Below are 13,280 nucleotides of genomic sequence, written 5' to 3'. Positions count from 1 at the left end.
ACAGTGCTGTTGCCGATCACTTCCAGTGGCGGTTAGAATTGCTGAGCAGCCTTCCAGCCTCGTGGAGGATTGCCATTTGAGGCCTCTACATTGTGTTCAGCTTTTTAACTGAGATTTATCCTCTCTAACTTATTGCCAAAAACTATAGCTTTTTCTACCAGCCCACCTCATCCAAATATGGCAGGGGTTCTCAAACTGTGGGTCAGGACCCCAAAGTGGATGGTGACCCTGTTTTAATGGGGTTGCCAGCGCTGGTGTTAGACTTGCTGGGGCCCAGGGCTGAAGCTGAAGACTGAGCCCCACCATCTGGGGCTGAAGCCCTTGGACTTCGGTTTGGCCCCCCAGTTCGGGGCAGTGGAGCTCGAGCTGGCTCAGGCTTTGGTCCCCGCTCCTGGGGTCATGTAGTAATTTTTGTTGTCAGAAGGGGATCACGGTGCAATGAAGTTTGAGAACCGCTGAAATATGGAAATATTGCCCCACTCCATCCTAGAGCAGCGCTCTCAATGAGCCCCTCATTGTGAAATTTAAGTGATATCAGAATGTAAAGCAAAAATAATTTAAAACTATCTAAACTTGCTTGTGTGTCTGACCATTGAGGTGTAGACGTGATATTCTCATGCAACAGCTGTTCCATGGAGTTATGGTATATGCTATCTTAAAGACTTGGCTAATTTGAGGAGACATTTTTCTGCTCAGGATGGATAATTGGGAGATTAATGGGGAAGATTCAGGATTAGTGATCTGAACGAAACATTGCCTGGCTTTTAAGTAACTCCATTACTTTGATCATTTCACTCTCAACTGTACTTGCACTTGTTGAAATGTTCTCAAAACCCTGGGCCAGATTCAGCAATGGTGTATTTCAGTAGAGTAGAATCCGCTTACAGCAAGAGCTGAATTTCATCCCACATCTTTTTATAAATTTCTTATTATAGTATCTTGATTTCAGCTGATTGCCGCGAGCACTGTATCATCCAGCTGTCAGTTTATATTCTAGTATTATTCCATGCAGGACAGTGACAAGACCTCTCAGGAGTGGAACGGAATAGTCTGTGTGGCTTCCGTCATGCCATATCATTCCATCACAGCAGTTCCTGGTAATAGGAGTTGTATGCTGGCTAAGAGGAAGTATGCTTCCTAAACTGTTCTTACTGACTCTATCTTTAAAAGCATCCTGGTCATTAAGGGTATTGCGCAAACTCACGTGAAGTTCTAGGGACTCTTTGCCACTTGCCAGCTTATAGAATCCTTTCTGTGGTGACCCTTCATCCCTCTATGCTGTTGTGGTGATTGTCATACTCGCCCTTTAATTCTATTTATCTTATCACCCCAGTAAAAGATCAAATCTCCTCTTTGGTGTCCTTACATATTTTCTTAGTTCTCACTGTAGATAACGAGGCCTGATCCAAAATCCACTGAAGTCAGTAAGTCTTTCCACTGACTTCAGATCAGATTCATAAAGCCTAGGGGTGGAATCCTGTGCCCATTGACATGAGTGGGAGTTTTGCCATTGAGTTCAGTGGGGTCAGGATTTGACACTAGATAGTTAAACTTTGTAACTCCAACTGACTATTTGAGCTCTGCCCCAGGGTGATGCTTTGAGCTTTCCCCACTCCGCTGTATTAAGTTTTAGCTGATTTATAAGAGATGCAATATGGTAATTCTTCATTGAGTCAGAGCCCTTATTTAGCATAATTCCCGAGTAACTGCCTTTAGGATGAGAGCCTTTTGAAATCCTACCTGCTATCTTTGGCAGTGGACCGGTATGATAAGTGACCATGCTGGTACAAAAAGGGGGCTACTGGCACGGCAATTTCTGGTCCTTCCTTGGTCTGCCAGAGCCTTGATTTACCAACCTTTGGGCATAGTGCAATTTCCAACTTTTCAGTTATTGGAAAACTCGTGTGTGGGGCGGGGGGGGGGGGGTGAGAAAACCTGGATTTGTGCTGGAAATGGCCCAACTTGATTATCATACACATTGTAAGGAGAGTGATCACTTTAGATAAGCTATTACCAGCAGGAGAGTGGGGTGGGAGGAGGTATTGTTTCATGGTCTCTGTGTATATAATGTCTTCTGCAGTTTCCACAGTATGCATCCGATGAAGTGAGCTGTAGCTCACGAAAGCTTATGCTCAAATAAATTGGTTAGTCTCTAAGGTGCCACAAGTACTCCTTTTCTTTTTGCAAATACAGACTAACACGGCTGTTACTCTGAAATCTATGTGAGAAGAGATTCCAGAATCTAGTCCTATAGCCATTGATCAACAAGAATCTGCTAGAAGAGGGCCTCCTCCTCCCTGATTGAACTAACCTCATTATCCCTAGTCTGATTCTTGCTTGCATTTTTATACCTACCTCTGGAAATTTCTACTACGTGCATCCGACGAAGTGGGTATACACCCACGAAAGCTCATGTTCCAATACGTCTGTTAGTCTGTAAGGTGCCACAGGACTCTCTGCCGCTTTTACAGATCCAGACTAACACGGCTACCCCTCTGATACTTGAAGAATAAAATAGGAATTTATTCTGATTTTATTTTTGCATCTGCTAGAAATCTCTTGGTCTACACTCAGCACATTTTGAATAAGTTCTCCCTCCCCCATTCCCACTAATAATGCAAACATTTAAGTCAGTTACCCACCTCACCATTCCATCCAAAACCCCCTTGCACATAAATAGCGATATTACTTGTCAAAACTCATACAAAATAGGAAGGGACACCTTCCAAACGTAATCATAAAGTTCTACACAATTTCTGTCCCCATAAACTAAGACACGGTGTGCTTTGATGATCTGAGGAAAAATATGGTCCTGCTTCTATAGCACAGCTGCTGTCATTGTTTTACTCTAATTATTAAAGGCAGCTGAACCCCAAGCCACCTCTGTGTGGGAGCAGCACTTAACTGCAAGTAAATAGATCCCTTGTCTCCTAGTTTAAAAAAAAATCTAAGCCTTGAAAAAATTAAAATGCAATTACTGAAGGTCTGTGCACTTCCCCTTTTTCCTTGCATTGTGCAAGATCCTAATTAAAGTGGAAATTTGATCCTCAGCATTTAGTTAGCTGCATGTTATTTGTGAAATTCTGCTTTGCATGCAAACACTTGGAATGTTTCTATTGGATTTCAGATTTGCTTGTTCAGCAGCGGTAGCCAAGGGAAAGTTTTGACCACACAGGGCCATGGTCCACTGTAGCCCTCAGTCTTTCTACAAAAATCCCATTGCTCTAACTGGGAGTTCACATTGCAGAGAGGTGAAAAATGCCCTACAACCACTGCTGAGACCCAGTCCTATAAACCCTCACTCATGCAAGCAGCCCCATAGAAGCTAGTGAGAGTTCTCCTGTGAGTAAGCATTTGTAGGATCAAGTCCTAAATTCCACCAGATCATTAGAAGATTTTTGCCACCTCCATTAACTTTGTTCTTCATTGTATATAGTGTGCCAGCTTTCCTGACTCTGACCCCATCAGTAAGCATGAGAATGAATGGGCAACAAAGGGAATGGTTAAGATCTTTCTAAGTAGCTCTGGTTGTATTGTTTAATTATGTTTCTCTAACAGGATACTGTAGGTGAACCGAAAATTCCACTTAAAAGCCTGTTGAGGACACCTAGCAGTGCCCTGCCAGTTGCGACAGGTTCTATCGAGGAGCTCACCTGGGCTTCTGAGTCTCTGCTAATGATTAAATATATTTTCCAGCAAGGGGGAGCGTGCCTACTTGGAATGGTTTCTATGTGATAAAAAAATAGGCTGGAAGGTTTCACTCTGAACGAGGATGCTGAAGAAGATCATCAGATGAGTTTGTGAACAAATTGCTGTACTATTCTCCAGTACCGCATCGATGTTTTACTGCTTTATGGCTGGCTGACTTCTCTGGGTTTTGAATGTGTGAGACATTTTGCCAGCACTGATGGGAATGTTCTCTGTGCCTTTTTTGCAGGGATCGCTTACCTGGGAGGTGTATGCAGTGCCAAGAGAAAGTGTGTCCTTGCTGAAGACAATGGTCTCAATCTGGCATTTACCATTGCACACGAACTTGGGCACAAGTAAGAGTTGACTCTTAAGTTTCCGCCATTTACAGATGCCATATTTATGTTGTTGCCTTGATTTAAACGCTCACAGATGAAATTACTGGTTTGGTGTGACTGTTATGATCTCCTAACTCCAGTTCATCTCAGGAGCCGATAAATTGATGAACTGGTTAATTTTTAGGATGCTTTCTTGAGAAGCCATTTCAGTGCAGAGAGATCTTTATTGTTTGACTCTTCACACATACTTAAAAACCATATTTAATGCAAATAGTAGAAAGAAACCTCATTAGTTGAGATGATGGATGATTTTTAGGGACCAATTCTGTTCTCATTTACACTTGTGTAACTCCATAGTAACTCTGTGGACTTTAAAATCAGTGGAATTGCTCCATATTTATATTGGTGTAACTGAGAGCAGAATTTATCCCTTATATACATAGGGTAAGACTTTGAAAAATGGGTGTCTAAAGTTAGGCTTCCAGGTGCATATTTAGGCACCTAAACAATAGTCTGACTTTTCAAGGTTGCTAAGCAGCCAGCAGTTCCTCAGTCCACTTACTTAGGTGCCTAAATATGGACTTAAAGGTAGGCATCCAAGAGCCTAGTTTTGAAAACGTTGGCTGTTGTGTCCAAGGACGGATCTGGGAATAGGACTCAGGACTTCCCAGACTGTGTTCTCGAGCGCTCTGCCTCGTGATGCTGATAGTCCCTTGTAGCATTTTTAACAAGGTCCAGGTTTACTCCTATAGAATAGTCTTCGTATAACATGTTGAGATGTAGGGCGGAAGATATGTATGAAAAGTAGAGTTGGGCCCAGCCAAATGCAGATCTAGATCCACACTTTTCCAAAATATAGGAGTATTCAGATCTAGTTTTGATTGGTTCCAACAGGAGAGTCAGCTGTGAGGTTCACATCCAGATCCAAATTTCCATCAAAGTTCAGGTGTGTTTCAGTCCAGGTGGTGGTTACACCTTTCCGTGTTAACTTTTTTTTGCAGTCATTTGGGCACTCAAGTTGACTATTCACTGCAGTCAAATTTCAGAATCAGATGTGAAATTGAATTTTAGATTTGAATAGGTAGGAGGTGCTTGCACACTTGTTCAATTGGGACAGAAATAATATTTGATTTATCAGATCAGTCACAACTGACACACCTTGAACGCTGACTCTGGGATAGTCGTAAGGAACTTGATCAATTCATAGTTAAACCAAGATTTGCAAAACATAATCTGTCAGATACTTTCAACTAGCAAAATCCCAAGCTGCTTGTGGTGTTCCATGTGCAGGATAAGAGGTGAACGTCACTGGATAAGTCCTTTGTATGAGCTATTCATTCATCTCTTCCCTTTGATAATGGAATTGTAATTTGTTCAGATTTCCACACTCTCAGTTTAAACTGGGTTTAACCCAAAGCAGGTTATCAACATTCACTGCCTACCAAATTAAGGTTCACTTGAATGCGTGTGGGCTGTGAACCTTTTCTTCCCTTCCATTAAAATCAAAATGATTGCATTGAGTCTGTTACCCTGTATAGTGTTTAGGATCAAACATTTCTGCAGCTAGCCGCTCTCCTAAATGGCAAGAGTGTCTTGATCAAATCCCACTATTGTGTCCTTTAGGAAGAATCTGTTCAGAAATTCTTGACCAAATGCTTATAGCCTCCAACTTTTTATGTTCCTGTTGAATATTCATTACCTGCAATAACAGATATTTGGTAGCTAAGCTAAAGCCAGTAAATCCCGTTAAGATTCTGGCCAATCCTGTTGTACTGTATATAATTGTTTAATGGAATTGTGTGGACAATGACAAGAATAAATGAACCTCTTATTCACCCTCCAAAGGCACCTGAGCCAAACCGAGGGTAGTTTTAGCCGGAGAAATAAAGAACATTAGGTTTTTCTTTTATTTAACCACATGCCAAGCTGTTAAACTGGGTTGAAGCCTGATAATGTTACCCACCAGGTTAATTTATTAAGGGAAATTCAGCACTCATTTTGCAATGGGTCACGACCAGAAGGAGAGGATACTAGGACTGTAGGAAGTTCGGCTATGTGAAAAGGGAAGCAAATGGCCCACCCCTTGTGTTTACCAAGGTTCCTACTAATAATGCCTTGTAAAAAATTATTCCATGTAAATACATGGTGTGACGATTCATATATGTATGTATATATCAAATTACTAAGCCCATTTTGTTTTGTGAGCACCATTTTGGCTGTAACACTGTACGGTCTCTTCCCTGTGATCTTTTTGCCTTCATCTTGTGCTGCAATTCCAACAGAGGGTGAACAATGCAAAGCGATCAAAGGTCATTAACTTGGAGGGTCTCCTATTCAAATGCAAGCATCCTTGGACAGTGAGATTCCTTTCCGGTGAGCCAATAACCAACCAACAAATCACCTGAGAGCGGACCTTGATCTCTTATTGGGGGAGGCTTTGAGGCTGACCAGAAGCATCACCTGACACAAGGGATTGCAACTTTATAAAAGGATGATTCTCTCACCAGCCATGTTGGAGAGAAAAGGGACCAGAAACAGGCAAGACAGACAAGGGGGAGAATGTAGAGGAGAGGGTTCTAGGACCCTGAAGAGACATTATTTAGTCTGCAGAAGAGGAGAATGACGGTGGATTTGATAGCTGCTTTCAACTACTTAAAGGGGGTTCCAAAGAGGATGGATCTAGACTGTTCTCAGTGGTAGCTGATGACAGAACAAGGAGTAATGGTCTCAAGTTGCAGTGCGGGGGAGGTTTATGTTGGATATTAGGAAAAACTTTTTCACTAGGAGGGTGGTGAAGCACTGGAATGGGTTATCTAGAGAGGTGGTGGAATCTCCTTCCTTTGAAGTTGACAAAGCCCTGGCTGGAATGATTTAGTTGGGATTGGCCCTGCTTTGAGCAGGGGATTGGACTAGATGACCTCCTGAGGTCCCTTCCAACCCTGATATTCTATGATTCCGTGACACTGTTCACATCCCAAAGGGGTTTGGGTGCATGGTTTTGTTGTTTTTAGTAGCTCTGTGTATCGCCTGTGTTGTCTCAGAGTAAAGTGTAGGTACACTAGAACCTCAGAATTATGAACGCCAGAGTTACAAACTGATCAGTCAGTCACACATCTCATTTGGAACCGGAAGTACACAATCAGGCAGCATCAAAGAGAAAAAAGAGAGGAAAAAAAGGCAAATACAGTACCGTACTGTGTTTAAATGTAAACTACTAAAAACAATAAAGGGAAAGTTTAACCAAAAAAAAAAAAAAGATTTGACCAAGTAAGGAAACTTTCTGTGCTTGTTTCATTTAAATTAAGATGGTTAAAAGCAGCATTTTCCTTCTGCATAGTAAAGTTCCAAGCTGTATAAAGTCCATGTTCAGTTGTAAACTTTTGAAGAAGCAACTGTCACGTTTTGTTCAGCATTACAAACAACCTCCATTCCCGAGGCGTTTGTAACTCTGAGGTTCTACTGTATGTGCTGTGTTCCTTGCTGACGCTGTTGCTTGTCCTCAAAGAGTTAAACTGTAAACTGGAGTGCCCACAATGGGGGAGCTCATGGAAAAGGTTGCTTAAGGAGACTTGGGCCCCGGGCTGTTTAGCACTGCTCTTTTTACTATTTTCAAGGCTTTTTGCAAGGAAAAACTCTGGAAAGTTTATTCGTTTGTTTTTAAATAAAAGCTGAGATTCTCCTTTCTGTTCCTTAGTCCCCCCCCTGCAAATTGGGTGGGCTGCAGCCATGTTCTTTCCAGGCCAGCGCTGTCACCAACGCTGCTCCCTGTAGCAGCCTGAGGCTTCCTGGCGGGAATGTGGGGATGTCTCCTAGTCAAGCATTAGCTGAGCCCAGCGCTGCCTCGGTTGTGAGGTGACAGCCTGAGGTGGTCTGGCTGGAGGCCATAAAGTGTCAAACGCCCTTGAGAAAATGAAGAGAAATCAACAGCAGTAGGCCGAATGCAGTCTGTTGCCAGCAGAGCGGACACCACCTGGTCTCGGACTCAAAGCTGAAACAGATGAGGGTGAAAACAAGCAAGAGGTAAAAAGCCGACGTAGGCCAAACCAAACAGCATTTTATTAGGAACCATCATGCATGTGGAGCTGGGGGAGAGAGTATGTAAGGCATGGCAGGTCTCTGTCACGGAGTCAATGTGATTATTGCTTTAGAAACTCCTGCTAGTTCATGTCGCCTGGTTAAATGCAGTTGTCTGTTGGGTACTTGTAAGTATAGCCTGTATAGTGAGTATCAAGAGGCAGGCATTCTTTCAAGGGTGCTGTGTTCATAGAGGGTCTTCAGTGAATGTTCCATTTGTAGGCTGGTGTGTAAGCTGATAGACTTGTAAAGTAAAATATTGGCCCAATACGTCTAGCACAGCATCCAGCAAGAAGATCTTGTCATGAAAATGGCCATATAAAAACAGGAGTTGGCAAGGATGTCAAAACACTTGCAGGCCTGGAGGGGAGAAGTGGGAGGGAGGACTTGTCATGAGCAACTCCAAGATCTGTACAGTATTAAATCCCAAAGCAGCTTGTATTTGCACATCTGAGGCAGTACGATGTAGGCATACAAGCAAACTTCCCCAGAATGGGAAGTCGAAAAAGCAATTACCCAGATGTGTGAAGTATGGAGATTTGCCTGTAATACATATTACAAATTAAAAATTTAATATGGAACCTGGGGACAGGCCAGAGTAAATAGGAGCCAGATTGGAATGTTCAGGTATCTCTGCCGGAGTGGACAATAGGCTGGTGTGAGGCCGTGTATTTTTCCTTAAATGTAGTGGTTTTGTGACTCCAATCAGCACTGAGCGGTTGCTTTTGCAGCCAGCCAAAGAACCGTGTAGAGCAGCAAGAGCATTTCCGGGAATGTCGTCACGATGATTTTGGAAACTTTGCTGCTAATCCTCTGAGATTTATCCTAAGATTATGAAATTTAGGATGCGGGACATTGGAAGCTGGGAAGGCCTTTCTTGAATTTAAAAAAAAAATCCCTTCCTCATTCTCTGCCGCAGCACAGTTACAGCCTGACCTAAAATACACCAGCTCTCCTGACTTAGGCAGGGAGTATCATTTTATATTCAAGCACTGTTCCACCATCCCGGCTGACTTTAAACATTAACCCCTTTATTTAGAACAGCTCCACCCTGGGCTTGTTTTCCTTTCATTACCTTCCCTTACTCTTCTGACTCTCTTCATTGTAATGATAGCCGAAGCAGAGCTTCCTTCATGCATTCCTACAGAGCTGACTTTGAAAAGCACAAGCAAGGCACTGGCCTACCAGCGGAGCCCCAAAGCATTTTATGGTGCTGACAGCAAGGTCAATCCAGGGAAAGAAAGACAGGCTTTGCAAATGTTCTCGTTAAAATTCAGTGGCGGCATGAGTTAGTCCCACAGCTATCAGGCAAAGATCTCAGCACTGACGTGAATTTATGTGGAATGATTCTTCCATAGTGATCCCATTGTTATTGTAAAAGTACATGAATTAATTTGCAGAAGGCAATCAATTAGCTGATTTAGTTATCATTACAGACCAAAAAACAACAGCAAAACAACATTAGTAAGGTTGCAAAGTCAAGCAATCAAAAGATAGGTCATGCCAGTCCCAAGGTTGCCCGTGCTACCTTAATTCTTTCTCTTAGGCATCTGTGCTGTGCACTGAACGAGGCAGGGATTGTGTGGGAAAGATAGTGTGTGTGAACACGTAATTAAAGACGATCATCCTGCATTCACAGAAGGCGGCACAGGCAACCGTAAATATGCATTTCCTGTCTTTCAAGTGCTTGACTTCATAGCTTTAATATTCGTGAGTCCTAATTTTGGAAAAATGCAGAGAGATATAAAAAGTAGACAAATAGGGTTGCCGAAGATGGCATCACTGGTGCAGCAAAGGGGTCAAGGCTGATGTGAAAAGAGATGCATTTGGGTAAGTAGAGAAGGGCAGACTTATGCAGGAGCCAGTGGAGGGATTCAGTACAGGAGGGGCGTGACATAGTCAAGTTACCATCCAAGTAGAGAGGACTAGGACAATGGAGTAGGGTCCAGGAGGCCTTCTCTCTCTCTCTCTGATTAAGGATGGTATGTCCGAAAGGTTAGAACATAGGTCAGGGAGCCAGAGCATCTGGTTTCTACTCTCAGCTCTGCCATGCACTTGTGTGACACCCTGGCCACGTTTCATCTCTCCACCTCAGCTTCCTCATCTGTAAAATGGAGCACATCATTCACTGACTCCCAATTCCCTTATGATGCCAACTGAAGGCCCTGGGCCTGGTTTTCAAAGGCATCAACAAATCAGATCCCATTGGCAACCATTTGCCTCCATTGCTGACCCACCAAGACAGCTGTATCTTTGTAGGCTAATGCAATTAACAAAGCTCAGGTCAGTGCTTGTGAGGAGTGGAAATATAACATTGTTGGTTGAAGGGGTTCATCTGTGGAACTAAAGTAGAAGAGGAGATTAGACTGTTCCAAAGTCTAAGTGGACTCATTTTCAGAGCATGCTGCAAAACCAGACTGTTTGATAAAGCTTTGTCTCTGCAACCATCTCCTGAAAGAAATAGAGAGAGCCCATGACACAGGGGAAAAAAAATACAGCAGTACTTCTTAGGTTTCACCTACTATTCTCAGGTCCTATCTGGGACATGAGCGTTGAGATCCTGTTTACATGTGCAGTGCTTAAGTACTGTAGGCATGGGCATTATAGAAAATCCTATGATAGAGTAACACCTGCCTGATGATTCTGGTTGGGGCTCCCTCTATTCATGTTTGTAGAGTGCTCTGAGACCCTTGGGTGAAATGTGCTATTGAAGTGCAAATTACTCTTTTAATCCTTTCTTCATTCTGATTTTGATGCCTAGAAAAATCCAGTCTCCTTTTAAACACAGTTAATTAAAAAGAGTTTGCAAATTTGATAGTGATTGGAATTTGCGGTTTAAGCCAAATACATGCACAGCGTGCGGTTAGAAATGAAAATAATAATCATGAAAAGAAAATCTGGAGGTAAAGTGAGGGCATTCGTCTCCCAGCTGGGTCTGCAGGAGTGAGTCATAGCTCCAGGTGACTCTGATGGGGCATTTGGCTGTGTGGGGATGGTCTCGGCCTCTGTGGTTGCATTTCAGCAGTGCTAACAGTTATAAGAAGCGCTGGTGGGTATTTGTGTATGTCTTCAAAACAGAATGTCATAACAACACTTCCATCTGAGGACCTCCTGTGAGGCAAGGAAGTATTATGGTCTCGGGGGGCACTGAAGCAGAGAAAAGAATTAAGTAACTTGTCTTAGGTCGCATATGAGACAGGAGACGAGCTGGAGTTAGAACCCAGCGCTCCTCACTGTCATGAGTTTTAACTACTAGACCATGCTCCTTCCAGTATGTACATTATGCATGTATGTTTTATGAAGTTATGTGGGAGGAAATAATGACAGGTGAACTTCAAAAAGCCCCAGTGATCAGATAAGCACCCAAAATTGTTGTACTTTCTTCAGAGGCTGGAGCCTCTCAAACTGTCCAGTAAATCACATGAGAACGTGAGATGTTCTCCTGTCAATGCCACGAGAGGCACGTTTTCTCTCTGGTATCAGTGAAAGTGCAGGAAATCACAGAAATTCAAGAGGCTGGGAAGAAAAAGTGAGATCCGTGTTTTTCAATCTTTATTAAAGGTTTGGGCAGAAGTTTGGCTCAGTCCCATTCCTGCTAAGAAACTGGATCCTGGTTACTAAGTAGATTAAAATGGTTCCTCCTGTATAATTTTGAGGGGATATTTAAGAGATTTTGACCATCGATTTATATTGAGTTGAGAAGTTGTCGTCACGAGGTTACATGTTCATGGCCAGAGGCGGCGAACTATCAGCATATAGGCTGTGCCTGAAAAGCTTCAGGGCTCACTGTGAGATGTATTTGTTTGCTCCCACTTTTGACTGAACTTCAGGAGAATCAGAGATGTCCCATGATGTAAATCTGTGGACACAGATGGAAAACTTCCCAAGGAGACCAGGACAGTTCAATTCCAGCAGTTCAGTCTGGTGATAGGGAGAGGGGCTGGCCATGAAGGTAGGAGTTGGATCCAGACTTCATGGACGTTATGGAGGCTACAAGTTGTGATTTTGGTTCAGGCCAATCTCCGGTAATAGAGCATGGTCGAGGAGGGTTGTTAGCAAGCAAGGTGTCTTGTGATGCATTTTTTTGTTTTGTAGTTGACAATGTAGACCCTGATCTCATTTTGCAGTACTTACAGTGCAAACCCTTCGGAGTGAACCTGGGTAGCACATAGCTCCAGACACATTGTTCATTCCCCACACCCTTTCTTCCAAACCCCTGTACACCACTGTATGACGAATGAGACATAAGATCATGCTTAAAGCTAAGCATGTGCTTAAATGTTTTGCAGAAACAAGGCCTTAGACTAATGGCTAATGCTATGGTACCTGCAATCTGTGCTCTTAGGGGGGTCCAAACCAGCTTCCAGTGATCTCAAACGTTGTAGGACTGGACCTAAAGTTGGTTGGAAATGCTGGCAGCAGACAATACCCACCCCAGAGCTGCTCATTTTATTTTCTGACATGTCTGTTGTAAATCTATTGTGGAATGCTTCTCTTTGTTTCAGTTATTCATTATTCAGCCATGGATAATTGCAAGCATGTTTTCACAGTTAGGTTGCCCTTTCAGTTCAGCTCCAAAACAGTCAAAACGAAACACTGGCTATTTCATCATATATCTTTGTACGTCTGAGTCATGCTGAACAGGGTTTAATCAGCTGTGAAATAACCAGTTCTGGTGGAAAAGAGGGGCTAGCTTTAGCCTGAAAAAGTCAGCCGTGTATGTTACTCTCACTGAGGGATCTATAGTATAATTGTGTTAGAATTGTTGATATACCTAAGTGGTAGCTTGGTAAAGAAGAGGACATTAAAGTGGCTTTCTCAGAAGCATAATGGCACCTGTTTCAGTAACAGGGAATCAGCAACTAGTGATGAAGTTGAATGTGTGACTAAAAAGAATAGTGGAGATTCTGCTAAACAAAGAGGATGTGACTAGAGTTGATCAGGTCAGGGCAGTGATCATAGAACTTCGAGAACCTGTCTATTAGGTCATCTCTTAAATACATACAAAAATACAGAATAGTTCCCTACAGTATATGTGTAATTCGTGCTTTGTCCAGTTGTGTTTTATGTGTCCTGCCCAATTACACTGCAGTGGGAACAGCATTGGAACCATTGGTGATTGTATTAGGTTCATAACTAATGCTAAGTGAGATCAGAAAAGAGAAGGAGAAGGAGGAGGAG

At 42.8% G+C, this 13,280-nt stretch overlaps 1 protein-coding gene across 2 annotated transcripts in view; it reads left to right on the top strand.

Moving 5' to 3' along the window:
- ADAMTS17 (ADAM metallopeptidase with thrombospondin type 1 motif 17) overlaps nucleotides 1-13,280 on the top strand; it is a 252,091-nt gene that overhangs the window by 83,041 nt on the left and 155,770 nt on the right. For both annotated transcript variants that reach the window (XM_037911106.2, XM_037911107.2), the window contains exon 8: nucleotides 3,938-4,043. In XM_037911106.2, coding sequence (XP_037767034.1) covers nucleotides 3,938-4,043 — 106 coding nt within the window. The remainder of the gene's footprint in view (nucleotides 1-3,937; nucleotides 4,044-13,280) is intronic.

This window comes from Chelonia mydas, chromosome 10 (assembly GCF_015237465.2).
Source record: "Chelonia mydas isolate rCheMyd1 chromosome 10, rCheMyd1.pri.v2, whole genome shotgun sequence".
Classification (NCBI taxonomy): Eukaryota; Metazoa; Chordata; order Testudines; family Cheloniidae; genus Chelonia; species Chelonia mydas.
Note: the sequence above shows the minus strand (reverse complement) of the source record. Positions and strands in the feature narration are given on the sequence as shown.